The 26,579-nt window shown below is 41.7% G+C and overlaps 2 protein-coding genes across 2 annotated transcripts in view; both read left to right on the top strand.

Annotated features, from left to right (window-relative positions):
- Positions 1–26,579, top strand: part of LOC124298687 (laminin subunit alpha-1-like) — a 155,252-nt gene that overhangs the window by 38,476 nt on the left and 90,197 nt on the right. The window contains exons 2-5 of the mRNA XM_046751042.1: positions 5,463–5,686; positions 13,906–14,050; positions 16,957–17,079; positions 17,220–17,408. Of these exons, the coding sequence (XP_046606998.1) occupies positions 5,463–5,686; positions 13,906–14,050; positions 16,957–17,079; positions 17,220–17,408 (681 nt within the window). The remainder of the gene's footprint in view (positions 1–5,462; positions 5,687–13,905; positions 14,051–16,956; positions 17,080–17,219; positions 17,409–26,579) is intronic.
- On the top strand, positions 20,828–23,198 carry LOC124298693 (lipase member H). Its single transcript, XM_046751057.1, has one exon. It carries the CDS (start codon positions 21,266–21,268, stop codon positions 22,244–22,246), a length of 981 nt encoding a protein of 326 aa, XP_046607013.1. The 5' UTR covers positions 20,828–21,265; the 3' UTR covers positions 22,247–23,198.

Consider the following 26,579-nt stretch of genomic DNA (forward strand, 5'->3'; position numbering starts at 1 on the left):
AAAGTGCGATGCGCAATATCTTAATGTTGATATTAAGAGGTCAAATTTTAACAGGTGTATTTTTAAACCTATGTGGAGCTTTTGAATCTGTTTAAAAGTAAAGGAAAAAAATTATTTTTTTTCGCAACATCTTATTATAGACATTATATGTATGACAGGTATGTGATAATTACTTTCTGAAAAAGACTGCAATTTTTCTCCTAGAAATAAAATCAACGATATAATATAAAGGAAGGTTCAGACACTGACATATTTCCCTTCCAAGCCGTTAACAGAAATTAAGAAAAAACATTTGTGGTTTATGCTCGGCAATTAACCTGTCAATTAAATTCATCATTACTTCTTGGGTTCTGGACATGTCAAAGGCTTCCTTTTTAAACGATTGGAGACTCTAATTGAAACGTTTCAAAGCTGCGTGATACACTCCCTTCTTCCGACTCTCTTCTCACTCCGTTTCCGTTTGAACATAGTTTTAAACGTTTACACATGTGTACAAACAGCCATAAACACGCGCAGACCGGACGTAGGGTGTGCATATGAGTCATATTCTTGCATAGGGGTGGATGCATGGCGTCGTCCCTCGACCGGCTCGCTCTTTCTCTCTCCTCCTATAACACCTAGAAATCGTTACTTTCATAGCGCGAAAGAGGTCGAGACTTGGTAAGAGACGGAAGCACCGCTCATGGAATAAAGATAAAGACGGAAGGAAACGAGGAAAGAGTTAAAAACTGCAAAACGATGGGGCGAATACTATTGAAAATTTGTTCGAAGATTGCAATGTCTAGTTCGCCACAATTTTTAAAGTATATTTACACTCCCCAGTGATACTTTGGACATTCGAATCAATTTCAAATTCTACGTTCATCGATGTTGTACCCACATTTGCAGTTCGTAAAATTTTGACATCGTGATTATTCCGGTGGACAGCGAAACCGAAAATGTAAACTATAGAAGCAACTAACCTGTAGCTAATTTTGTATTCATTCTGTTCATGTCAAGAACGGCTGAAGAAATTTCAGTGAAACGCCTATCTGAATCAAATCATCTAATCAGTTTTTAATTTCGTACTATTATAACGGGTACTGTTGCAAAGAAGGTTTGCGTGAGCCAAGTAACTATTCAATGTAATTATAAATTACAATATCTAAATGTTTCTGTGATTGTTGCAACGTCATATCCGTATGTACTTAGTTAATTTACTACGTTCTCTCAGTTAAGTAAGGCTTTAAAATAAATTTGTTGATTCATCAGCATCGAATGGTTACAATTGTTACAATAAAATATAGTTCCAACGAGCATATAATCAAAAATATTCGTGACGTATATCAGATTTTCTGGTTACAGCGGCAAAACATATTTTTTATACATTCTTCGGTTAAGGGAAAATGTAGCAACAACAGCTAAAAACTGGTTTAGATGTGGCTGAATGATGGAGTTTTCAAAAGCACCCTCTCCGTTGCAGCTAGTGCGAAATTAGTTTCGGTGACAATTCCAACCGTGCACCGATCGAACCCGACGCAATACCGAATCGCAAATCGAACGACCCCGTGAACAATAGTTTATACTTTCGGTTAAACAGTTCCCGCGCAGTTTTCGCCGCGCCGTTAACGTTTTCTATATCGCGGTGCCTGCGCGCACGCGCAATCGGCTAACCCGAGGGTAGCTTTCGCCGTTCGCTCGGTTTAGTGCCGCACGAGACACGGCCGCGCATGGCCGAGGATGACACCCTTCCCTCCCCGTCGTCATCGTGCCGTCAAGTTTCGGGATATCGGCTACTTGCAGTAAAGCAATTCCTACCGGAAGAAGAACGGTGCCGCGATTCCGTGGCGGTTCGAAAACGCGCGCGAGTGTCGAATCCGATACTCGGGGATGCGATCGGGGACCCGGAGGGGAACCACCGCGTGGCTCCTCCTCGCGGTCCAAATATTCGCCGCCATCTGCATGCAGGAGCACGCGGCCGAGGGGAAGAGCGAGAACTGTGAGTAACCCTGCTGGAGACGCGATACTCGAGACTCCACCGAGTCTCTTGGTCGCGGACTCGACTGCGCGACTTCCAGCTAAAGAGGAGAGCTTGCGGGCTGGCGGGTCGCGAAGGCACTGTTTGAAGAGAGTAATATTGATCGCAAGGGGCTTACGTTGCCCCGTAAGAGAGAGAGAGACGGGGAGAGAGTGAGAGAGATCGGTCTGAAAGAGGGGCGGGGGGGGGGCGGAAGGGGAGAAGAGAGAAGGGCGCGGGTTGGATCGCGGTCGAGGGTGAGGGGGGACGGGCTTTCCGGCGAGCTTTCCACCGAACGAGGGCTCCTCTTCTTCGAGGGGTGAACGAGCCGACGCGACGCGTCGCGACGCTACCCTGCTCGTGCACGAGAGCGTCGTTTACTACGAGAAACGTTCGACGAACCCGATGCAAACAAGAGGCGCCAGTTTACCAACCTCCACGTATATGCGAATGAGGAATCTTTTCGACTATTCTGGGTATACTTGCAAAGCTCGGGTGAAGAATTTTCATGCACCCCATTACCGAGGGGCTAACTTTCGAATCTGTTTACTCGTAGATTCTTCTACTTTTTTTTCTACTATCGTCGGATGGTGTTTTGCGTGAAGATGAAGTTAGCTACGTTAACGTAACGATACATCGGGGAAAAAATCGTTGTTTCTTAATTCCAGAATGACTTTCGAGGAGTTGGCTTTTCAAAATAAGAGTATGTTTTTGCTTTTCTTGGTTTATTAAATTTTGGACATTGCTAAGGGTGCGGAGTAACGATTTTTCCTAAGCATGCATTGTTTAACAAGTAACGTTTACTAACTTCATCTTCATTATTTTGCCAATTCTCATACTAGCCGAAATTGGCTCAAAAATAGAATCAATTTTTCATGTAAAATCTTGCTGTCTGTTGTTACAAGGACGCTTATTGTTAGCCTGAGTTAAATTTATCTCATGGCATTTAATTTCGAAAAGTATAATTACGATCTAATGTTTCACCGTCGGAAGTCTAAGATGCTGTAGATTGCATAAACCTTTAAGTCGATAATGTTATTTCAACCACTATATCAATGAAGCATATAGTTGATTATCAAAAAAATAGTGGATGAGTTTCACCGAAAAATTACATGAACTAAAATCGGCGTCAGACATAGTCATAGCTTTAAAAATTTCAAAACGATATCGGAGGTACGTTTAAACTTATTAAACCGCACAAACATTGCATGTATTTTTACGGATGCCGAGGAGAAGACGTTTCTCAATTTTATATACCGTCAAGTCATGTTTCCGGTAATTTATTCAATTTTTACATCCGCTTATCACTCTCGAAAACTGTTCAACAGAACGTTATTTTCAATTCTTATATCGTCTATATTAACGGAGATAAACATATCTAACTAATTAGACAACTTAATCCACATACGTGGATCAAACTTACTCAAAGAATTGTTATTTATTTATTTGTTTGTTTTTTTTTTCATTTTTATACAGGTTCGTTTTTTGAAAAAATTAACCTCTGCAATATTTAATACACGTTATAGAAATATTCGAATCATCTTCTCTTCGGAAGTAATTGGCGAAAACCATCGCAATTTTTTTCGGGTATACATATATATGTATATATATATATATATATATATATATATACTTGAGGAAGCAAAAATGTTTTTTTCGCTGAAAAGACTCGCAGGTATACTTATATACGAAGCGTATAGCGATGCTCGTCTTTACCTGTCGGTTTCCTTTCAGGCACGTCTTCTCCCTCGATTTCTCATCGCGTATCGTATAGAGATACCCATTCTGGCTTTGATTACTTCGCGGTGGATCGTATCGGCGGCATAGTATATAGCCGAAAACCCGAACCTCTTTTAATCCCGGGAAACCCTCGAGGGAAGCACCGCGGCTTTCAAGTGTAACACCGGTTGATTCCCCACGTCGTGGTCGTGGTTTGAACAATTCGAATTTGAATGAGGTATACATTTTTATTTTTTTTTTGTCTTTCAGAGAAGAAAATCATTCGCAGACTTTTTTTCTACATTTAAAATTTTACCAATTCTTATCGTGAAACAATTCGTGCACATCAGAGTCCAGTTTTAGCTGTCTGACGTAATTTACTCTACAGGTACACACGCATTATACTCTCGTATTGTAATTATACGAGCGGCAGGGGTGCTTTTAGGTCAATGCACTTACCTACTCCGCGAACAGCTAATGCGCTTAGCCTGCACGTGGTCGTCGCGAGGAAGGTGACGGCACAGATTTCGAGCACGAATATCACACATGCGAAGATTTGTTTTGTCATCACGGAATTTCCGAAGCACACGCATGACGAGGCGAGGGAAAATTCTTCCGCGGGATCGGCTTTCTTTTCGAAAGGATGAAATCGAGGGAACCGCCAATGAGAAGCCTTTCTATGCATCGAAGAATATTCGATGAATCGACTTTGTTTCTTTACGCATGAATTTACGAAAGAATCGATTCGTTTGTCGTAAATCACATGCTGCTTGCAACAGTATACGCAGTGTTGCAAACGCTCAGCTGATCCAGTGAAGTGCGAGAATCTCAGCGTATTGAAATTTCGCAAAGTTAGAGAATCGCGGACTGGATGTACGCGTGTTCAACAAACTCGTCGTACGTACGTCGAGCGTGCAGCTTGCGGAAGTTTCGAAACGTTCCGGATCTGATATACCGCCGTATATTATAATAGAAGGCGCAAGTTTGAGGTAATTAGTGAACTTCGTAATAACAGATTGTTCGCGTTCGTTACACACGTGCAGCGAGCACGCCTGTATAGGTATAATATACCCGATTGCAAATATTATCCCGTCAACGCGCAATTACGCGGTCGCAAACTTTGCCAAGCTCGCAAGCTCGATGCACGCGCAATTTTCATTAAATCCTTCACACATGCACGCGACGCACAGATTCGCGTTTCCGGGTTTTTACGAATTCTCGCGCGACACTCCCGGATTCGAAAAAAAATGGCGTAACAGCTGCGCGAAGCACGCTTCGCCTAAGCCTTGATAAAAATCGTACACGCGTAGAAAAGCTCCGTATTCACCTCGCTCTAGGGATTAAGAGAGCCGTGAAATCGCCGCCCGATCTCCGCTGCCGGACCAGAATGGGAAATTCTTGCTTACCCTCCCCGCCCTTCGCTCGCTCTCTTCTCCGCATGTTTTCAGCAGCTAGGATTCTCTCCTTGGGTTCAAGGGACAAGCGGCTGAAGTTAATCGTAGCGAAAGAGATCCGCCCTTTGCTATATCCGTCATTATCTCCGAGGGGTGCCAATAAATCAGGGGGCAATGGATCGGATGATTTTTCCAGGCCTGGGCGAGCCTTCGGTTAATCTGGACGAGCCGTTCCTTGGATGTTTCAACAAATCGGCCGAAGCGTAGAACTTCGGTACCGATACTAATCGAACGACCGATCGCGATCCTCGCCGATATACATCCAATCAATCCCTCGTGTATTTCATTTACAGACAAGATGATCCACGTCTGCAAAAACCACTTCCTGCAGCAGCTTTACCGGAAAATTGACGGGGCCGTGCTGACATCGCAGAACGAGCGGAATCTCGACTGCGCCATCACATTTCAGACCCACAGCATCCTCCAGCGGTTCATGCTTCGCTTTGATCGGCTCCAGCTCGACTGCAACGACCACTTGTACATCTACGACGGGGCGCATGCCGTTGGAAATTACAAGGTGAGGCTTATTTTATTTTTAACGGAGAAGGTTAATGACTGCGTGGGAAGAATAATCGGAGAGTCGGGGTCAGGGCGAAGATATTATTTGGACAAAAAAGGGATTTTGTGAATGTTTGGGAAGTCTTGGCGAGGCTAATCCACTCACTACACCTGTGATTAAAAAAATTTCCGTCGTACCGGGAAAAATTTAGAAACGTTGAATTTTAAACGTAGGGACCACGCTATACACGTTCACAAATTCGGAGTAATAACATTGTTACATCGTTTTTCATAGAAAAGTATGGATTGCTTTATCGATTTTGATTAAAAATGTAGCTCGATTCATTCTCGAATGAATTCTTCATTAATCGTCTGAGTTAGATTTTGGGTAACAATAAACTGTTTATGGCTAATCGTAAGTCACATGTTTATCATCTGTACACTATAACGATTGCACAAGTCAGATTTTTTGCTACCTACTGGCAAACTCAATAAAGAAAAGAAAAAAACTTTCTTGAACCGAATTTGAACCACCGTGAAGATTTTTCGATAGAAGAAATAATCGAATCACGCAATTTTTCTGAAGATGTGACGCTGGTCACTGGTCAGGAGAACCAAAGAGGTCAGAGAATTAATTTAATGGCGGTGCAGCGAAATCAGAAGGAATATAGCTTTTCACATAAAAAAAGATTCCAAGAACAATTTTTTTTCTCCCGAGCTCGCTTCCGTGATCATTAAACAGATTTTAAACGTGTTTTAAGAAGCGATTGATTCTGATCTTTATTTATTAGATACTCGAATTGACACTTGTTGAAATTTAAGCCATGGAAAAATTATTATTTATTCAGGGAAAAGTCACGGAATTTTTTCTATCATTCTCAGTGGCCGCCGTCGCTGTTCAATCCCAAGAAGTTTACGGTTGAAATTCGGTGTCTAAAGGTATTCTCCTCTATCACGATGGGTGAGAGCCGCCAGTCGCTGCATCGTGCGGCAAGCTTTATTCGATAATGGCAATTTTCGCTCCTGAAATAGCGCTGATATACAAATTCCATTTCCGCTTTGGTTCGTTCCGGTTTTTTGCACCGCGTTCCATCGCTCCAGACGACTGCAGTAGGATGGTTTTCTCCTTGTTTCGCCCAGTTCCTCCAACTCCGGCGAATCTTCCATCGTTCCCGTCTACCTCAAGAGCCTCTCATTTTCTTTACATTAGCTCGTTTCCAGCTCTCGCTGCTGGTCCGCGTCTCACGATTTTCATTCGCAAATAAAATTCGCTAGACCGCGTTTTCGATACACGTATATCGAACCACGTTTCCAGTCGTGATGTATTTCGATGTTGTTTATACAGCTTTAAATTATTTAAGTACTCCAATCGATCGGAAGTTATAACTTCGGCTTATTCTATCCGGTTTTTAAAAAATACAGCCTTGCTTGTCACACATTTTGAACATTTCGCGTTTAATGGAGAAAATTCGCACCATTGTTTTATCAGAAAGCAAATAGTATACTGATAGTTTTCTGTGTTTCTTCTTCAGTCATGATCGATGTATAATATAGAAGAAATTGAGCTTCATCGATTATAACATCCATTTTGTTTCGTATCAAATAAAAGAAAACCTGAAAACATGCTGCAAAATTTGAATTACGTATGTTGACACCTATATTTGATGCATAAATTCACGTTCGTAGTCTTCGTCCAGTTAGACCCATACAGTGAAGAACGTAATTTTGCTTCGTGCATTAACTCAGAAGCGTACACCTTTTATTGATTACCAATTAGAAGTAGACCTATTATACATGCACGCCTTGGCACGCGATGCGTGTAACAATACAACATGCACACCGGTAAGCTTGGACTTTATAATTTCTGAACAGGTTATTTATTTTATCGCGAATAATTAAAATTAAATTTTATCGAAAACGCAGCGAGAAATTCCTAACAAGACTAAATTCAGCGACCTAATTTTCATTCGTCATTCGCCCTCGAACGATAAGTGGCTCGAACAGCCATTTTATTTCCTACAGTATCGTTCAAAGGATATTTCATACTCCGCTGACGAGATGCATGAAGTATACCTAGATTAGGAAAGAAAAAATTGGAAAAAAAACGACAAGGAAGAAAGAGAGGGAGTAAAAACGACGAAAAGAATGGACCGAAGAGACGAATCCTGATTAATGATGCAAGTTTTCAACCCCTCGTCCTACTTTTCCCCGATGCCTCCTCCTTCACTCCTCCCCGCACGCCCCCTGCTCGGAATTTTTAATGGACGAATACATTAAAATTCAGCCTACATACTATATATATACACCTATATAGTTACATACATACACCTTGTACCTTGGACATACGTCGCGCCTCTCCGATGCGTCATGATCAAAAGCAGTGAAAGCTCACATTTGGTATGAAAAAATTTTAAGCCGTACCGTTGTGCGGTATTTTTTGAATCAATGACTTATGATTAGTCAATCAAGCCGGTTATGAAGGCTGAGATTTGTGCTTTCGTTCGTAAAATCAAATTCTCTTCAACGGTCGCCCGAAATTTCACATGAAAAAATCGTGAATAATTACGTACGAATTTCACACCAATATTTGACAGTTGATTCGTTTCGTATTTATGGCATGTTTTGCAGACTTTTCAATAAAGCGCAACTGTATGCGAGTTAAAAAAAAAAAAAAAAATGGAGGAATGAGGATGAGATAAGAGCATATTGTTACACGAAATTGGGACGAGCATTTTGTTTCACGGTTTTTGGTAGTCCCTCTCGGGGCGGGTAAAAGTCTCGACGGAGAGATATACCAGAAAGGGAGAGATAAGGGAACTAACCGGGGTTAAAGCGGGAGGGAGTTTATCGAGGAGAGCTGGAAGAGTGGCGGCCGTCGCCTCCAATCGAGGGTGACATCACTCGCAAAGAGGGAAGATTGATGCGGTGGAAGGCAGTGACACTTCCAGTCGTTGTGCATCCCTATATCGAACTTGAATATACGAACACACAGAGCAACCCACACCGTGAAAAACATCAACAGCGACGATGCAGCGAGCAGGAAAAAATCAAACCGATAAAAGAGAAAAGTTATTCCAAGTCGCGTGTGACTCGCATGTTTTGTCGACAACGATAGAAAAGGGAGGAAAATTTAGGCTCAGATCAGGATACAAATTTTATTCGTACGGCGACACAAATATTTTTATCCTCCTTTTTTGTTTTTACTTTTTGTCATACCTAATTAAATAATGCGACCGGCAAAATGAGATCTGAAAATGATTATCTTCTTCATTCGGCACTGATTTTATCTAATACTGAGTCAATCTTATTGCTCGGGTTACGTAATTATACATGCAGACCCCGAGGGGCACGTACCGGATCAACGTTCAAGCTTTATTACGATCCGTTACAAAACGGCTGGTCGCAGGTTGCATAACTTCTTATCGTGCGTTTTATCGCCAATATTATCACGTTATTATCATAACTAACGAGCGACTATTATGTCTCGTAAAGTCTCGAGCGCCTAGCATCGAATTCCTCCGAATATAACGCGCTTTTATCCGCCCCGACACGTTCGCCGAACTCATATCGGAGCTTTCAGGCTTACGTGTGAGGGAAAATGTCGATAACAAGGGAGAAAAAAGAACACAAAACAGCGGTAAGATCAACAAGAAATTATAATTACCATGGCTCCTCCAATTATGGGTGAGAAAAAAAAATATACCCCATTCCCCTAATATTCTACCTCTAGCGTACATATTTACACGTATTGTATAAACTAATAAAGCGGCGGGTATTAACAATAACAAAAAATAATTTGCCACCGCGCCGTTTGTTCAAGGGGGAAATTAACCGCGAAATTCATCGCTTGCGTTATACACCCTATTTTCGATTTCGCGGTGTAACTTTCTGGCCATAACGATTTCTTATAATTGGTAAAGCGGCGTCGTTCTTTCTTCTCCTCTTTCGCCTCCCGCGGGATATATCCCGCGGACTGGGACGAAATTATACCTCGCTAACAATCTGCGGGAGAACTTATAGCTTTCACTTTTATCGTAATTGCATCTGCAGACCCTTCTCCTGCGATCCGTGCAGCTAGCTGCAGCCACTGATTCTCTTTGCATCTTCTTTTCTTTCTCTGCGAAACTGTTCGGCGAATGATATTACAGCAGATCAAGTAATTTGTTCGCACGGTGATAATTACCCGTCACAAATATAACGGTGAGCGGAAAAAAAAAATGGCAATCATGCCTTTTCATCGTGTAAACGGCAGCTCCGACAGAATCGAGCGTATATATAGGCTAAGGTACGTATTCTATCGCTCAGGACTGATCTGCGGCTGGCACTCGGGTAATTAATTGTGTCATAAAGCAAAGCTGAACACGAGAACGGTTCGTCTACCTACATTCATTATTATTACTATGCCGGATAATAAATAAAGGCCTTGAGTGCGAAGTGAGCCGCGAGGGAGAACTCGAGCCCCAACCTTCATAATTAAACGAATAATCAGTCCAAAACCGTTGACTAGGTATCTCGGCTTCTCGCATTTCATCTCCTCGTCGGACAAAAGTTGTCGCTTGAACGATGCAGGCCGTATAATATCGACGATATAATGTTCAGGCATATCATTTTTAACACATCAATACCGACTGTGAATTTTTTCAATTGTTCATCACTGTCGAGAATTGATATTTTATGCAAATAGTTCCGTTCAACTTTACGAGAGAATGAATACACGGTTCAAGAACAATGATTATAAAGCATGATGCAAAGAAGAAAATTGCGAACCTCTAATCAGTTGATCACTGAATACGAGTGTAGTTCTGCATTGAACAATTTTTCAAATTGAACGTGCGAACAAGAGGCTGGCAACGTTTCATCAGCCTCTCCGTGAGAATTACGGCCTCCCTTTAAAGGCGCGGCATGATAACCCCTAAATACATTTCGGCTATTATCATAATTCCCGTGTTGTATAAGCAGGTGTAAAATACTGCTAGGCGGCGTAAACCGGGGCCGAAGGCCCCCGAAGATCTCCCCGAATAACAGGGGCGAAACTCGTTCGTTGTCCCTCCTTTTTGCGTCGCAAGTCTTCACCCGCTTTGTATACCCCTCATCGAGGGCTCCCTGAAGGGTTCGGGGGACGAGGGTGCGTAACTATCGATTCACCTCGAGGACGAATTTTCCCTTACGAAAGCCTTTCGTCAACTGTCAACCGCCTCGCCGAATTAGTCGAGGAACAGGCTTAACTGGCAGGCAGGCGTTTCACCGATCGTGTCAAATTTTCTCCAACTTCTCTATTACGAAGCTCCTAGGAATTCCGATTTATTCGCGTGCCTATGATTACGTCGACTCGATTGATCGCGTTGACGTACATCGGAGATTATCTTGTATTGGCTTGTATTGTCCAGGATACGTCAAACCAGCGGACCATCTGGTATTGAACGAATGATTTTATCGCATTCTTCCACGCTCAGGCTACGGCGAAACTGAATTCTTACAATGCCCGTCTTGCCTGTGGAATTTAGATTTTGCACCCCTTTCGCGGTTTTCTATACGCAGCGAAGATCCTCAATTTTAATTAAACTCGCCCGTCTTTCATTACTTTAAAACTTGCACCCCGAATTGGTATTAATACCAATTATCATCGAGAGAAAGAGATCCGAGCTCGACTCGTTTCGCAAATGGAATGTATGATTATTAATTTTCAATAATAAATATCGATTACCAAATTCCAAATCGGCTGGGTAGCGAAAATTTGGGAAAAGCCTGATGCTCTAATTTTTGCATTATTACTCGAAGCTTTCATTTGGGGATGGGCGGTTAATATTCCGGGATTTCAAACATCCGAGTGACTGCACTCTGGGCTGCTGTCGCGGCTGGAAACAAAGCTTCTGTATCCCGAAACTGTGTGCAGCGATCAATACATATAATGCACGTAGAGCATAAACTCGGGCTCGCAATATTCGGGCGGTAATAATTGTGCTAGGAAACGGGCAATTGGTTACTTCCAGTTTTAGTGCAGAAGTGAAAATAACAGTTGGCTGTACGAGCTTCTGCAGTCAGGAGGAGCATCGAGTAATTCCGAACAGGAAGGATGACTTTAGAGCTTGCAGGATATTCGCCTCGGTAGGGGGTTGCATGTGTTTCACCGCGAACTATCGCACGGTGCAATTTCCACCAAAAGCCTTTCTTCGAGGCTCATAATTACGACAGTCTAATTATAATCACGATTTCTGGAAGGGTACGAAACGCACGTGTAGCGTGGCTTAAGTAATGAAGTAACAAAAGCCGGATAATGAGCGGATGGCTTTTTTCGAAGCTCGCGTTTGACTTATCGCTTCTTCGCCGTGCAGGTGAATTATTATTGGTATAATACTTGACTCGAGACCCTTCTGTGACGCCTCTTACGCTGCTCACACGGCACCTTATATTTCGGAAACATCTCAGGAATATTTTGTTACAAGAGCTTCACGCTTCGGGCGCGTAAGCCGAATATTTTTAAAACACTGTCAATGTCCTGGAACGTAAGTTGTAGGATATTTATGAAACATGTCGTATCAATATTTCGCACACATTTCGTCACGTGTAAGATACTTTTCTCGTTTTACTTATGTCGCATTATTTTTAAACGATCCGCAAAGTGTACAGACTTCAAAAATTGTACCGAGACGTGTGTCTCAAAACTGTGACGAATTAACGCTGTTTCTCTCAGTTTCACGTCAGTGATACGCTGATATATCGTTTAGTTGGTGAATTTTTCTCACATGCTACTGCAAATGCATGATTCCCGATATATTTCACCCACAAGTATATATTTGCGACGAAATCTTATAGCAACACTTGAAAGTGATCAAGATTTGATATATTGTAGTTAAAATATATCCGAAGCGGTTCAATTTCTTGTACAGCAATTAATTGAAAAATTCCCGAAATATCTTCAAAGTATGTAATAAAACTGCTTTATTGCGTTAAAAATATTCCTTTAAGTAGAATATTTGACATTTTTCAGCGAAATATTGCTGAAATATTACGTTGTACGTTTGAAATATGATAATATTTAAATATTGCGTGCCGCGCGAGTATGCAGAATAGTGTGAACCGAAATTGAACGGGTTCAAAAGTTCGCCAAGTTTTCAAGTGGCCGTAAGCTCATGCGCGGGTCGGGGATCATTAGGCGTAATTTGACAATGTTATTGCCCGCAATTTGCGTCTACGGGAATATGCAAGGTATGACGAAAATTAAGGCTTATCTAAACCACCGTGCGCTCCATCAATCTCCGCTTCAGGGGCAGCCACGACCTACGAATGGTTAACACTCGTTAACCTTTACCTGCAGTGATTACGGGTAGGTACGAATTCATACGTGTCCCTGTGCGTGCGTTTGGTGTCCCGATGATTTAGGGAATCGACGCTGTGTGCCTGGCCAGCGTTAATTATCGATATGCAATCCGCGCCAAAACCATATCGAAACCAGGGGGAATCTGATTATAACAATACGTGCGCCGCGTGATCATTACCGTTCCGTAATGCCAGTAATTAGGAAGTCGAACCACCGAATTCATGCTTTACGACTTACCGGGCCGTAGTGATTTATATTTTTTCGCAAACGATCGCGCCATTTTTCATACACGACCGGGTGTATTTGCAAATTATACTTCTGCACGTTATCACGGTTTAAAGTTGGAAGAAAATAAAAGGATAATTAATCCTCGCTTTCACCATTTCAACATTGGTGTTCCTGAAAATTTATAACGAATTAGAGTTTACTTACTACCAGTTCCTTTTATTTTTTCTCCTTAATGTTACTTCCAAAATACCTCGAAAGTTTATGCAAACTTTTTCACTCGATTCAGGTCATCAGCATACTTTATCGAGTCTTTTATTCTTCTTCGATCCCCATTCACGTTGAAACAAATCGGAAAGCGAAGAAATTATCGCGTCGCTGATAAAAAGCATATTCTCCGTTTCAACGGCAATCCGCTTTACTTGCCCGTATTTGGTTGCGGCACGGCAGGCGTTTCTCCTTTCATCGGCAAAATTTATCACTGAATATGCTAATTCACGCGATTTCAGACAAATCGAATTGGCTTGTGAATAAAAACAAAATTGACTTTAACTCTGCGTTTAACGATTCATTCATTATTCTGTTTACTGCCTAGTTTCAGAAGTCGTTTTCAACGTTACGACGAGTAACTGTATACCTGGATACCCGGCATAACTCGATCGTGACTCAAGATGCGTCCTTTTCTTGGTTTTCAGGCCGATCTATCCTGCCGGAATACGAAGCAGAGTGTGGGCGCTATATTTACGAGGACGAATTTCGTCACCCTAAAATACGTGACAGACGGCTGGGGCACAGATTCGAATGGTTTTCGTCTAGTGATCACCGCCGTCAAGGATCCCAGTGAGTATAAAACCGTCCGTTGAAATTGACCACTCTGTTTCCATCCTGCGACGCACGTTTTTTCTCTCCTCTACTTTCTTATTCCTTCAATTTCAAGTTCGCACTTCAATCTCAATTCCATCTCTCAATTGAATTTCTTTCCTCGCTCCTTAATTCGTTCGGTTCATTTTATACTTGCGCTAATTGCCCTCAGTGATAAATCGTTACGTCGATAAGGGGACGTCGGGTCTTATTCAGAAAACAATACTCAGTTACGCCCAAGTCGGCGGTGAGCCTTCGTTGAATAAGAGCACTTCATTCGATCGTCCTGCAGGCCGCATTGTTTCACGACCGCGTATAAATGGCCTCCTTTCCTCCTTTTCATGTATCCGGGATCCGACTCTTTTTCATCTCTCGTTGATTTAAATATATATTATTATTATATATTAAATATATATATCAATTATTTCTCGGTTCAACGCGACAACATACTCGAGGCAATGAATTTTATTTTATCTGACGAGAGTCGAAACGGCGTAAAAATCTTTCATTCACCGCGAAAAGGAAATTATTTCTCCGTCGTTTGATCGGATATATATTGTATATATATTCAATTCCCGCGAGTTCTTAACGTTGTTCAACGGGCAAATACAAAACTCTGGTATGGTATCGATTGAAATTCGAAACGATGGAAAAGTGTAACCGTTGGTATTATATCTGTATAACTTCCTGCAGTTTGAACGCCTGAATTCTCGTGCAGAAGTATTACGGCGCGATATCGAACGTATTCCGTTTATTTCTTCGTTTTGTCAAAAGAAGTAGGTGAAAAAAACAAGAAGAAGAAGAAGAAGAAGAAGAAGAAGAAGAAAAAAAAAACCAAACATAAAAGCAGAGGAAAGGAAAGGAGGGAGTAGAAAATAGGAGAAAAGTAGCATGTAGCCGCGTCTGCCGGCGTCTTCGCGAATTCCGTGAGGCGGGCCGACGATCGTTGTGTCTAGATACACTAGTGCAGATATCCAATAAAACGATAAGGATATATATATTTTCTAGGAAAAGTTTCGCTCTTTTCCGAGAGCTCATACGCTTGCCCAGGAAGAAACGTCGATGCAATTCTCCTGCAATGCGGGGCAATTTTCGATTGCGTGGCATTTATTTCGTGCACTTTTCCGTTTTTACTACACGTTCGAAACTTCGCACAATCTTAATACAGTATGTTATTCTCTTTTAGCGTCTCCTGAAACGCAGGATAATATTTCACAGGGAAAAGTACGTACTCAGGGTGTAAAATGAAAAACTCGTTTCCGCTTCATCTTCATCTGTCTTTGTTTCCCTCAATTTTTTCGGTGATTTGTTTTCTCTCCGAGTGGAATCAAATTTTCGTACCTACATCGCGAGACGGTATTTTTTTTTTCTTTTACGGGCTCGGGTTTTTTGGGATCCGACGACTTCACAGCCTTGTCGTATTAACCCGGCGCTTATATGCTGTACGATTGTACGGTATAATAGGTGTGTTTCTGATACGCATCGGGAACGATTTATTCGAAAAAGGTGCTACCGGTGCAGGCTGAGGACTGACCGTCTTTAGTCACGACAGCGACAGATTCTTTTTCGGATAGGTATACGTATAGCTTTACGGTTTAAAGTACGGGCTCGGACTTGGGCGCAAGATAAATTGACCAAAAGAATTCGGAGCTATTAAATTATAAAAAATTACTCTACTCTCAGCCACATCCGCCAGCTATAGATATACTTAAACAGCATGAAACGCGCGCCCTCGTTCATTTATTTCATTTTATTCAGACGATTTCTCTCATCCTCGCAGCTGTGTTAACTTTTTTTTCTTGCTCCCCAAATTATCATTCACTCTGAGGTTGGTTCATTTCTCGAACTCGGGACGCGTCATACTTTTGAATTAAGAAAATTACCAACCGCCGGGAATTTCTTCCAATTTTAACAAAATAATTAAAGATAATCGTAGAATATTAGTATAATATACGAAACTTTGACAGTTCGTTGAAATAGCAGGGGGGAAAAATTCGGTACATTTCGCCGAAAATAAGACAGGAAAAGAAATGTTTGAACCGTGCGGACGGCTCGAGTCGTTAGCACTTTGCACACGTGCAGCCGTTCCTTAGCGTAAGACACATGGCCGAGGTATTGCATCGCAAGTTTGCACCCCTTTATCGCATATTTTTGCCCAAGACGTGCCGCCTCGAGATCTGGGACGCAGCTGCCACGTTGCTACACGAAATAGTTCGAAAACTCTTTTCGCCGTTACAGCCGAAGTTTCTTTGAATAATTCAAAGTTGTTACGATTAAAAGCGAAGGAGTCTTTGCTGGCGGGAAAAAAATTCTTTCAAAAATGCGCTGGAATTTGGCCTCGGATTTTTTATACGAATTTCAAAAAATCCAATGAGACCGTTACGAATATGACGCGTGATCAACGATTTTGAGGGTAAGTTTGTACGTTGAGATTGAAAAGCGAAATCCTCCCGTAACCGAGGCCCGGAGAATTCTCGCGTTCGCTCGAGGTGTTCATCGGCAAACCGACCGGAAGTTGATCCCCGAAAGTACGTCGGCATGTGATCTCTTTTCACATGCATCAGAGCTGGCGCCCTTTAATCCAATTCGCGCATACGGATTCGCCATTCGGCTGAAAGCCTCGGCGACGATCCGCTTTAATCCAATTTGGCTCAAACCAACCGCGAGCGGAGTCGTTCAAACGTTTGTCATTTTCAGCTTTGTTCAATTTTTAATTCGTTCTATTTCGAGTCCTCTTTCGTTGCAGCGAAAGAAAATTGATCTTGTCCCGAGTAAAGAGAAGTGGCGGTACGTCTTCAGAACAACGAATAACTGTCGTTTCTTTTCTTATATTTTTGGCCGAGCCTGTTCACGTGATATTATTTTCTTTTCGTTTCTTTTCACAGAACATACGTGCAAGGACTTCAAATGTAATTCGAGAGAGTTTTGCATAGACACAGACCTCGTTTGCGACGGTGTGAATCACTGCGGAGATGGATCGGACGAAGCTACTTCGACTCTGTGCGCCAGTGAGTATAACACGACTCTTCATTTTTCACTATTCAATTTCTCTTCATGTCTTACTACACACCCTTCCAGACACCAGCGCGATGTGTCATAATTCGATGTTTCTCACCAATGCTCGAATTTCTCCTTGTTTGCACGACAGACACGAAAGCCTCGACGATCCTCGGCATGGAAAGAACGTGGTTCGCGGTTGCGATTGTATCGACGCTGATCACCTTGGCTGGCATCGGTGCCGGCATGGTCATGTGCTTTTGCAAACAGAGGACGTCGACACCCAGGCATTTGCACAACGCGAACAACGCTCAAAACCATCCGCCAGTCAGCTTCCCATGTGAGTTCACCCATAACGATCATTCGAATATCAAACCCTCCCTCGGCGACAACGATTTACTTGCTTGTTCGAAATATTCACCTTCGATCCATTCGCTTTTTTGTACACCATGGTGTACAATCTTGATTTTCGTTTTTTTACGATCTTCTCGAGATATACCGTACGTTAAATAACTGTCATGTGTGCGAAGTAGGGGTAAAATTTCCTGACAAATCGAGTGCCGCTATTTATTTTGTAGAATTTTTCTCACATTGCTAAAAAAAATGCTGAGAAAAAAACATCGATTTCTGAGAGATGTCCGAAACATATCAATATCGTCCAAAAAGTGTTGCTTAAACGAAAGGAAATATTTTTATTTTAAAGTGAACGGGTCAATACGATAAGAAAACAACTGAGAAGCTTTTGCGCAAAGCAGCATACTGATCGCGAGAAAAAAAAGTTCCTCCGGATAATTTGTTCGAGACAAAAAGATTCTATTTCAATACGAACCTATCGATTAATTTACTTGACGTCCAAGCGAGAAAATTATCTAACGGGTTCATATTCGAATGGATTTCTTGGGTGCAGTTAATTAATAGTGAATAAGCGAATTTCAGGGTACTTTTATCCGACACGATGTTAAAAGACATTGGTAAACGATGGTACGGAGGATAGACCGAGAGGCACACGAAGAATTTTAACGTAGCAGCCGTGCGTATAGGTATACCAACGGAACCTGTATATGTAGAAGGCTAAAACCCGGCTTGTGGAAGTTCGTCGTTCGCACTTGGTGTAAATCTCGTCGCGCGGGTACATTAAATACTAATGCAAAAAGGGGCGTGCGAAATTTCGCCGGGATGGAATCGACGTGCCTCTCTACGAGGTATATTAAACATTATGGTATACGCGTAAGTGCAGAGCGTCGATGAAAACGTGAGCCGAATTTATTTCACGGTCGAATATACGTAATCTGTACTCTCCGTTGTTTTATTTATTTATTTTTTTTTCTCTCTTTTTTTCTCTTCTTTCGTTTCCTTTTCTCTCGCCGGCTTCGATTAATACTCGATGCAAATTTTGATGAAAATTCGGCTAGAGTTTGCTCACGCGAGAACGTGGGTGCCGATGATATTCATCGCGAATAATAATCGGTGGAAACTTTCTTTAGAATAAATTAACCGTGTATGCCTACAGCTTTGTCTGTGTAACACCTTGGCGTTAATTAAACTTGCGGCAGACGCTGATGAAGTCTACTTTCACGCTGCTCGTTTAATATCGATGTTGCGATTGACAAAAATTACATGCATACTATTTTTGACAAAAGGATCGTTTGGATTTTTAGTACGAAACAGGATAATGAATTCCCCTTTTTTCTTGCCTCCCGGTTGGAAAATTTGCAACTATTAAGAATTTGCTGCAAAGTGTATAATACGTGTAGAAATTCGAAGAAGGAGTAATCAATTTACAAGCAGGCGGAAAAAGAAAAGTTTATTTCAATCCAACAGGTTATATACATACATAAATATTAAACATGCACATTCATCTTCAGGGTATCAATAATTATTCGGTATTCCGTATCATGGGACTCAATGCTCCATAACAACACGCGGTGTCGCATCGTTATCTCAATTAGCTAAATGTGGGCGTAATACTTATCTGGCAAATTTCTCTTTCTTGTCTTTTAATCATTCCGTTGTACGTTCGGCGATAAGCTTCAGAGTGAAAATTTTTTAGCCGTGATTTGCGAGACGCATCGGTGAAGCGAGGTCGTGGAATCGAAACGAAATAATCCCATTTGAAAAGTGATTGTATTTTGGGGGAAAGCTATGAAATAACAATTTTCAGACGTCGCATATATGCTCGTGAATTTCTATGCGTCAGTGCCTGTATTTGTATACGCGATACCCGCTCATCGCTCAATTGTAAAAGCCAATTTATACACGCATGAATCAGCGTGCTCGCAAGAAACAACACACTTATGCGATAAACTTATATCGCATGCTGCAACCCGAGATAAGAAGAGAGCAAATAAAAAGTAACAAAGCAACGGCGAAGGCGATCAAAATTTAGTTCTTATATTCACACGATTTTATTATCGCGTCGTTACGTATCAACGGATTATTTATTGCTCATTTTTTCACCTCTTTATTATTAGGAGGTACTTTAAATTTATCGCACTCTCTCCCAACTCCAATACAATTTGATCGGACTGTAATATCTCCTGAAACGATCTTCAGTTTCGGTGCAGAAGTACTGAAACACTGCCTGTCGGTTGTGTGATCATTACCGATATTATGATAAAAACGAGTGCAGGAGGTAACCGCATATTAATATTTATTCTTGTGGTGTCTTTATTCTCGTTATTTACCAACCTTATTTCCGAGGTCACATGTAAGTCGTTCATCAGGCAGTAACAACATAATAATATACCCTGAACTAGTATCGTCGGTAGTCGTCATCGAACAGATTTTTCTATTTTTTTGATGAAAAATTGTCATTTAATATTTTTATCAGGTTTTATTCGACTTCCTGCGATATTTATTTGAAACATTTTCGAATTCGTTCGGACCGATCCTTCGCTTATCAGATATACTTGACACAAATTTTATCGGAACATGGCACCGTCGTCAGATACAGAAATTCGAGAATTAAACTCGTGCTGATTTTTATTTCAATCTGTAAAGAAATGATATGAGAAATTGAAAAATCTAATGATACAAAAGACTTGCAGACATATTTTATACAAAGTTTAAACAGTATTTTATCACAACGTTCGTAAAACGGTAGCAGCGAGAATAAAATTTAAATGTTTTAAATAGCATTGACCGGTAAAAAGATTTTTTCTTTCTATCCAAGATCAATGATAAAAAACATCCAATCGGTGTTAAAAATATTTCTTGTAAATTGTTGTGCCAGATAGCCAATTTCATTCCTCGTTTTTTTGTTTTTGATCGTTGTCAAATGGGTCACGTATAAGACAAGGTACGTTCAATAAATATTATAGTTCTGAGGAAAGCCCTCACCAAAGGACTGAAACGTCACCATCTATTGATGTTTTTTATCATTGACCTTGAATAGCAGAAAAAAATTCTCTCTTACGAATCAAGAAGGTCGATTGAATCGTCTACATAAGTTGACCTGTAAAGCTGGGCACAGTTTGTCAATAGAATTGTTTATTCGCGTTTTACAATTAGTCATTCGACAGGGATTTTCCAGTTAAATATTTTACACATAGCGAAATCTCATGTTGCATGTAACCACGCAGTAAACAGAAGTGACGCAGTGTTGATTCTTAGCAGTTTCACCAGCAGGTCGAACTCGACCAATTGTAGAACATAATCTGTTGAACAAGAAACAATTTAGCGTCATTAAAGCCATTATCAGAGGCTGTAATCACAATGGCGCAGGCGCCGAATCGCTTCCGTAACACATGTGTGTCATACTCGGTTCCATATAGTCGCGTGGAATAGCGCGACAACGACAGTCGTCCACTTTGCTGGCCTACTGACCCGACCGCCGCTTATTCCACACCGAGAAAGTGACTGAAGAGACACTTTTCATTACATACTATTACCGATTCACCGTCCATCGGTCCTCAGTCCGATTCGTATCACGACCGGAAAGCATCGGCTCGGATAAGCGAAGCTGCGGAAACCGCTGTCAAAATACGGTAAAAAATCTCGACGAAAAAGGAGGTCGCGAATTATTCCCGCGTGTGTGCAGAGTGAAAAAAAAAAAAAAATTTCGGCGAACTAAAGGGTGGCGCGAAATAAACCGAGCAGGATGAAACTGCGTAATGGTACCAGAAAGCGGTGAGGCTTCGAGCCGGTTTTTAAACCCTTCAACAGCCGAGTAGGAGAGTGTAAAAATTAAGGAGCGACATGGCCCTCGGGAGCTTTTTGATATTCGGGGCGATGGTGTCGACGGCGCTGGCGCAGACGGGAAGGGACTTCTTCTTGGGTCCGTGCCTGGTTAAGACGAACCGAACATGCCCGGACGACGAGGTAAAGTTCTTCCTGTACACCAGAAGGAACCGCGAGAACGGCCAGGAGGTGAACATCACCACGTCGGGCTCCTCCAACATCCGGGAGTTGAACTTCAACCCCGTCAACCCGACCAAGGTAATAATCCACGGGTACAACTCGGACATGCAGCTCGACTCGCTGGTCAGCATAAGGAACGAGTACCTCGTCAGGGGCGAGTGCAACGTCATCGCCGTCGACTGGCATCGGTTGGCCGCAGCCCCGTGTTATCCTGTCGCCGTTCACAACGTCCCCCACGTCGGACGGTGCCTGGGACAGCTGATCCAGATCCTGCGAGACGTCGGGGCGACGGACCTCCACGTTATCGGATTCTCGCTGGGCGCCCACGTGCCAGCCTTCACGGCGAGGGCCTTGAGGCCCTACAAGCTGCCCCGAATCACGGGCCTGGACCCGGCCATGCCGCTGTACGTGACCGTCAGCCGGGACGAAAAGCTCGACCCGAGGGACGCGGACTTCGTCGACGTCTTTCACACGAACGCGTTCATCCAGGGCAAGGTCGAGGCCAGCGGGCACATCGACTTTTACATGAACGGCGGCATCACGCAGCCGGGGTGCTGGGAGAAGAGGAATCCCTTTGGGTGCAACCACCATAGAGCCGCCGTGTACTTCGCCGAGTCCATCAACTCCGAGGTTGGCTTTTGGGGATGGCCGTGTCCCGGACTTTTGTCGTATCTGCTCGGACTCTGTCCACCCAGGTTTCCCGCTGTGCTGGCCGGCGATCGGTGCAATACACAGTACCGGGGTTTTCATCTGGTGAAAACACGTGCCCAGGAACCCTTCGCCGAAGGACCATTCACTGTCGATCCTAGGGACACTTGACAGGAGGATTTGGTTGACGATTTTGCTTGGCGTTCATTATCTTCGGTGCAAAATGAAGAAGGTGACCGGTTCAGCTGACTCTTTTACATACTTTGCCCTACTGATATACACAGACTTTCGATTACGTTTAGGAGATGTGAAATACCAGCTGTAGTATTATCTCGAAGTATTTTATTTATTTATTAGCCGTATGTATACACTATACATACATGTAATCTTAGCTGTTAATGTACATATTTTTTCATTGCTCTAACGTTTGTTTGTCGTTTATACAAGACTTGTTGTTTTACAAGATTAGTATAACGCGTTATAAGATCTATTACGGAGAATCAAAGTACGATCAGCAGATGTGAATTTTTCGCCAATCAGGTTACGAGGAGTCCAAACTTGATTAACGAAATGATAACGAAATATGGAAACGAATTTTAACGTGGAGAAAAAATCAGTCTTTCTCTGACGTTTCATGAAGTTTGTTTTTTCGCAATGTTTCCAGAACAATCTTCGATGTCGTAATGGCAGTCGTTTGTCTTTTTACTGTCACGTTTTTCTCAACGTATAATAAAGACTGTAATTTTCAATTTTGCGACGCTTCACTCGACACATTATCAAGCGTGCATTCGAGAATTTTTAACGATTATTTAACGTGTTAATTAATAATGACGTATTGCTGATTGATCGCTCCAAGTACTGGCAATTGTCAGGAACAAAAGATTACGCCCGACAGTATCGCCATAATCGCAGATTGTTTCGTAAGTATGTATTTTATTTCCGCTCGAAATCACGATAGGATTATTATCGACGCCTTATCATACCAATGAAACCGAATTTCAGAGATAAACATCACGAGATGGGCGAACGATTGCAACGTATACAATTCTGTTTTACTGATACAGTAGAATTTTTCTCGCCTGCGTGAGTGAAAAAAAAAATATATGTATAAGATAAAATATTATTGGTAGCGTTATTTTTGTACTTTTTTTTTTTATCTTACCAATGGCACCGAAAAGCAATTGTAAGTAGTCGGAAAATCCAAAAACTTCTCTTGGGCACTAACTTATTCACATCTGACCTGTGACACTACATCGTCTATGCAGTTAGTTGTTCCTTATACTTTCAAGGCCAGTGACGTCACTCGCTGTAAGCTCTTACAGATGTGGTTTGTATTAAAGCCACATGCTTCTACACACCGCATAAGACATTTGTGCGTCCATAAGTAGCCGTAAATCAATGTCATTACAATGACAATCGAAGGAAACAACTCCGGCAGCTGTTGCGGTGTTAAATTACATTTTCTCATTTGCTTTTGCTTCGATGTTTTTCTTTTCCTTTTTTTTCTCCCTCTCTTCTTTCTTGCTTACATTCCTATCGCCTTTTTTCATCCGTCTTCGAAATAGCTTGTAAAAATGCGACCGTCTGTGAGAATGTTATAAATGTTTTTCAAAATTAATTAAGAATTGTTTTTTTTTTCGTCGATCCATAATTTCACACTTCACCTTGAATACTTTCACGCCAAATTCACGGTCACCTGTTTAGGTCACGCGGTAAACTTTCTAAAGATAACTTTGATCGACTAATCGTTGGACAGAAAATATGAAGAAAAAAGTTACGTTATAAGATATAAATCATGCGTGTACCGTTGAAAAAATGAATGGTTTTTGTATACTTACAATTCATTGAATTATTCAACCGCTCTTATCCTTCGCAATGTATCGTGTATTTTTATAAAAATTGTCAAAATACGTTCGATAAAATATATAAGACTCCTAATTATGTCTGTTCTATACGTAAAAACAACTTAATGCGATGTACAGTTTTCGATTAACGGTAAAATAAAAAAAAATCGTCAACTCGATCGGCCGTTTAGTTTGCGGAAATAGTTTACCGTCCGAATTCTACCTCGGCATTTTTACTGCTATTCTTCACACAGTTCGTTGAGAAATATATGACATACGCGTAGGTTTGCACAATTGAATAATCTTTCAGAATTTCATATCTCAATTTCGTTTTGCACCAGGTGTTCGAGTTCCGCTCGAATTCCCTGATCAAGGAGAGAAATTTGAGTTGTCTAAAAGCCGCAGCAGGTATTCTTCTTATTTTTCAACTTTTAATAATTCCGGTGTGAAAATCTGTTTTAACAAATTGCAAGAAACAAGGGATTAGAGAAAATGGAAATTATTTTTGCGCGATTCGCCTTCCTGAAAATATCGAGCAGGTAATATTATACTCGGCTGAATCAGTCCTTGACGTCGAGAATTAAGCGTCGGTATTCTGCCAGCGTGAACGGCCATCAGCTTCCGTCGGGCGTCCGTCAATCCTTATTAAGGTCATCCTGTCGTTGGCGTCGATCTGTTATTAGGTGTATAAACCTCCCGGCGAACGTTGCAAGGGTTCGGGCCTCGATGCCGGTGATCGAAATGTGACGATGCTTGACTGAACAATATCTCGTTTCAATTACAATTTACTGCGGGTGATCGTTATACGCGGATGATTACGCGACGCGATCTTTAATTAAGAAAACTTGGATATTCGGATACCGTAAGAATTCCTTCTAGGCGATACGAGTTGTGAAAAATGATAAATGACGAATGATCGACGTTGTACCGGAATTAGATACGAAAATTTGGCGAATGAAAACGAAAAACAAAATTGCAAGAAACTCTAAGTAACTGTATTCGCATATATTGCTTTGCACACTGCAGAAACGAATGTTCAAATTAAGGCGAATGATACAGGGAATGAGAAGTTTTTTAATAAATATCGAGAACACGCCGTGTTCACGCGTATAACGAGCCAATCGATAAGCGAAGGAAAAGAAGAAAAGAAAACTGGAGTACTTTTAACGCTGAGCACGCCTCGCCTTCGCTAATTGCGATAACCGTGGAACGTACCTGCTTGAAATAATGTAATTTTGACAGATGGAAAACTCGTCTCGGGTGAGAATCCAAGGGGTCTAAGATGGTCTTTATACATGTTTCGGTGTACATGTTACACTTATCGCTCTTCGACTCAGTCGTTAAATCAGCACTTGACCTCATTATTCATCTCGTAGTCAAGTTTGAGGCTCACTAATACAGAGAGTGAAACGCTCGACAAAAACGTCGGAGAAAAGTCGAAAATACATAATCTCGGTGGAAAAATTATCTTATTATATTCACGTCACGATGAAAGGTGCAGCGACAGTGTTCGAGAAATTTTTTTTATTCCAAGAGGCTTATTCGATCTGACATTTGATATTCTTTCTGCGTATGAATTATTTTCACGGTGTATATAATCTGAACGGGAATACATACATACACGCGTATTATTTTCTGTCGAACAGACGATGGACGGAGGGATGAAAGCTCATAAATAGTGCACTCTCGATTCTATATTCTATGCATGTATGATACGGCTCCGCGTATGTTAGCACACCACTCTTACTTCTGACAGCTGCTGAAACGAAATCCAACAAGAAAGAAAAATGCTCAGCCTAGCATTCTGCCTTTTCTGCATGTATCTGTCGCTACGAAATACGTGAACGGACCTGGCTTCGACAGAATGGACTTATTTTGTTCAGATTTTTTTTTTCCTTACGTAGTACATTGCGTAAGTTGGTTTTGTTGCGTGCACAGAAACTTTACGAAACGAAGGATTTTTTTAAAGATTTTGGATATTGAAATATTCTACGAGTCTCAATCGCGAATTGAACGAAATTTTCCGAATTTCAGCTTCAATTTCACTTCAATATTTTCTTACGAGTTTCAAGTCCAATTTTGCACCAATTTTTCACCCGCGTGTTACTAGCAAAGAAGAAAAACACCCGGACGTGGTTCGCGATGAAATCTAGTTGAAACTTTTCAAGTGAGTCGAGAATGTCTGAAGTTGCTTTGAAGAGCGAGCCTGCAACAAAATATTTTCCGTTCAATGCTTTCAGGAAAACACGCGTCGGTGGTGGACCGTTTCGTATTTCTAGTAACGGTAGCGCCGTTCGCAGTGGCAGGTATGACGTACAAAATCGGAAGAAATCAAAATAGTATCCAACGACTGCAGTCCAACTGATTAGTTATCGACCGGGTTGTGAATTTTTTCGAAGCTTATACGCAGCTTTCAAGCTCGACATACATCTCGGAGCGAGAATAACAGAAAGTAACGTCGTCTAAGCCTGTAAAGATATGCCAAATCATACATCATACATCATACATAGTATTATAGTTCGAAACCAAAGTTTGGATGTTCGGATGTTCGGATATTCAGAAAGTGACGTCACCCAAATTTTTTTTTCTGTTGACGTCATCGACATAAACTCACAATCGGCCAGCCAAATTCCTCAGTCTGGAAACAAACGCGCAGTAGA

The sequence above is a fragment of the Neodiprion virginianus genome, chromosome 2 (genome assembly GCF_021901495.1).
Source record: "Neodiprion virginianus isolate iyNeoVirg1 chromosome 2, iyNeoVirg1.1, whole genome shotgun sequence".
NCBI classification, from domain to species: Eukaryota; Metazoa; Arthropoda; class Insecta; order Hymenoptera; family Diprionidae; genus Neodiprion; species Neodiprion virginianus.

Excerpts from the sequence above, each read along its gene's own strand:
- LOC124298693 (XM_046751057.1), top strand. The coding sequence starts at position 21,266 with ATGGCCCTCGGGAGCTTTTTGATATTCGGGGCGATGGTGTCGACGGCG.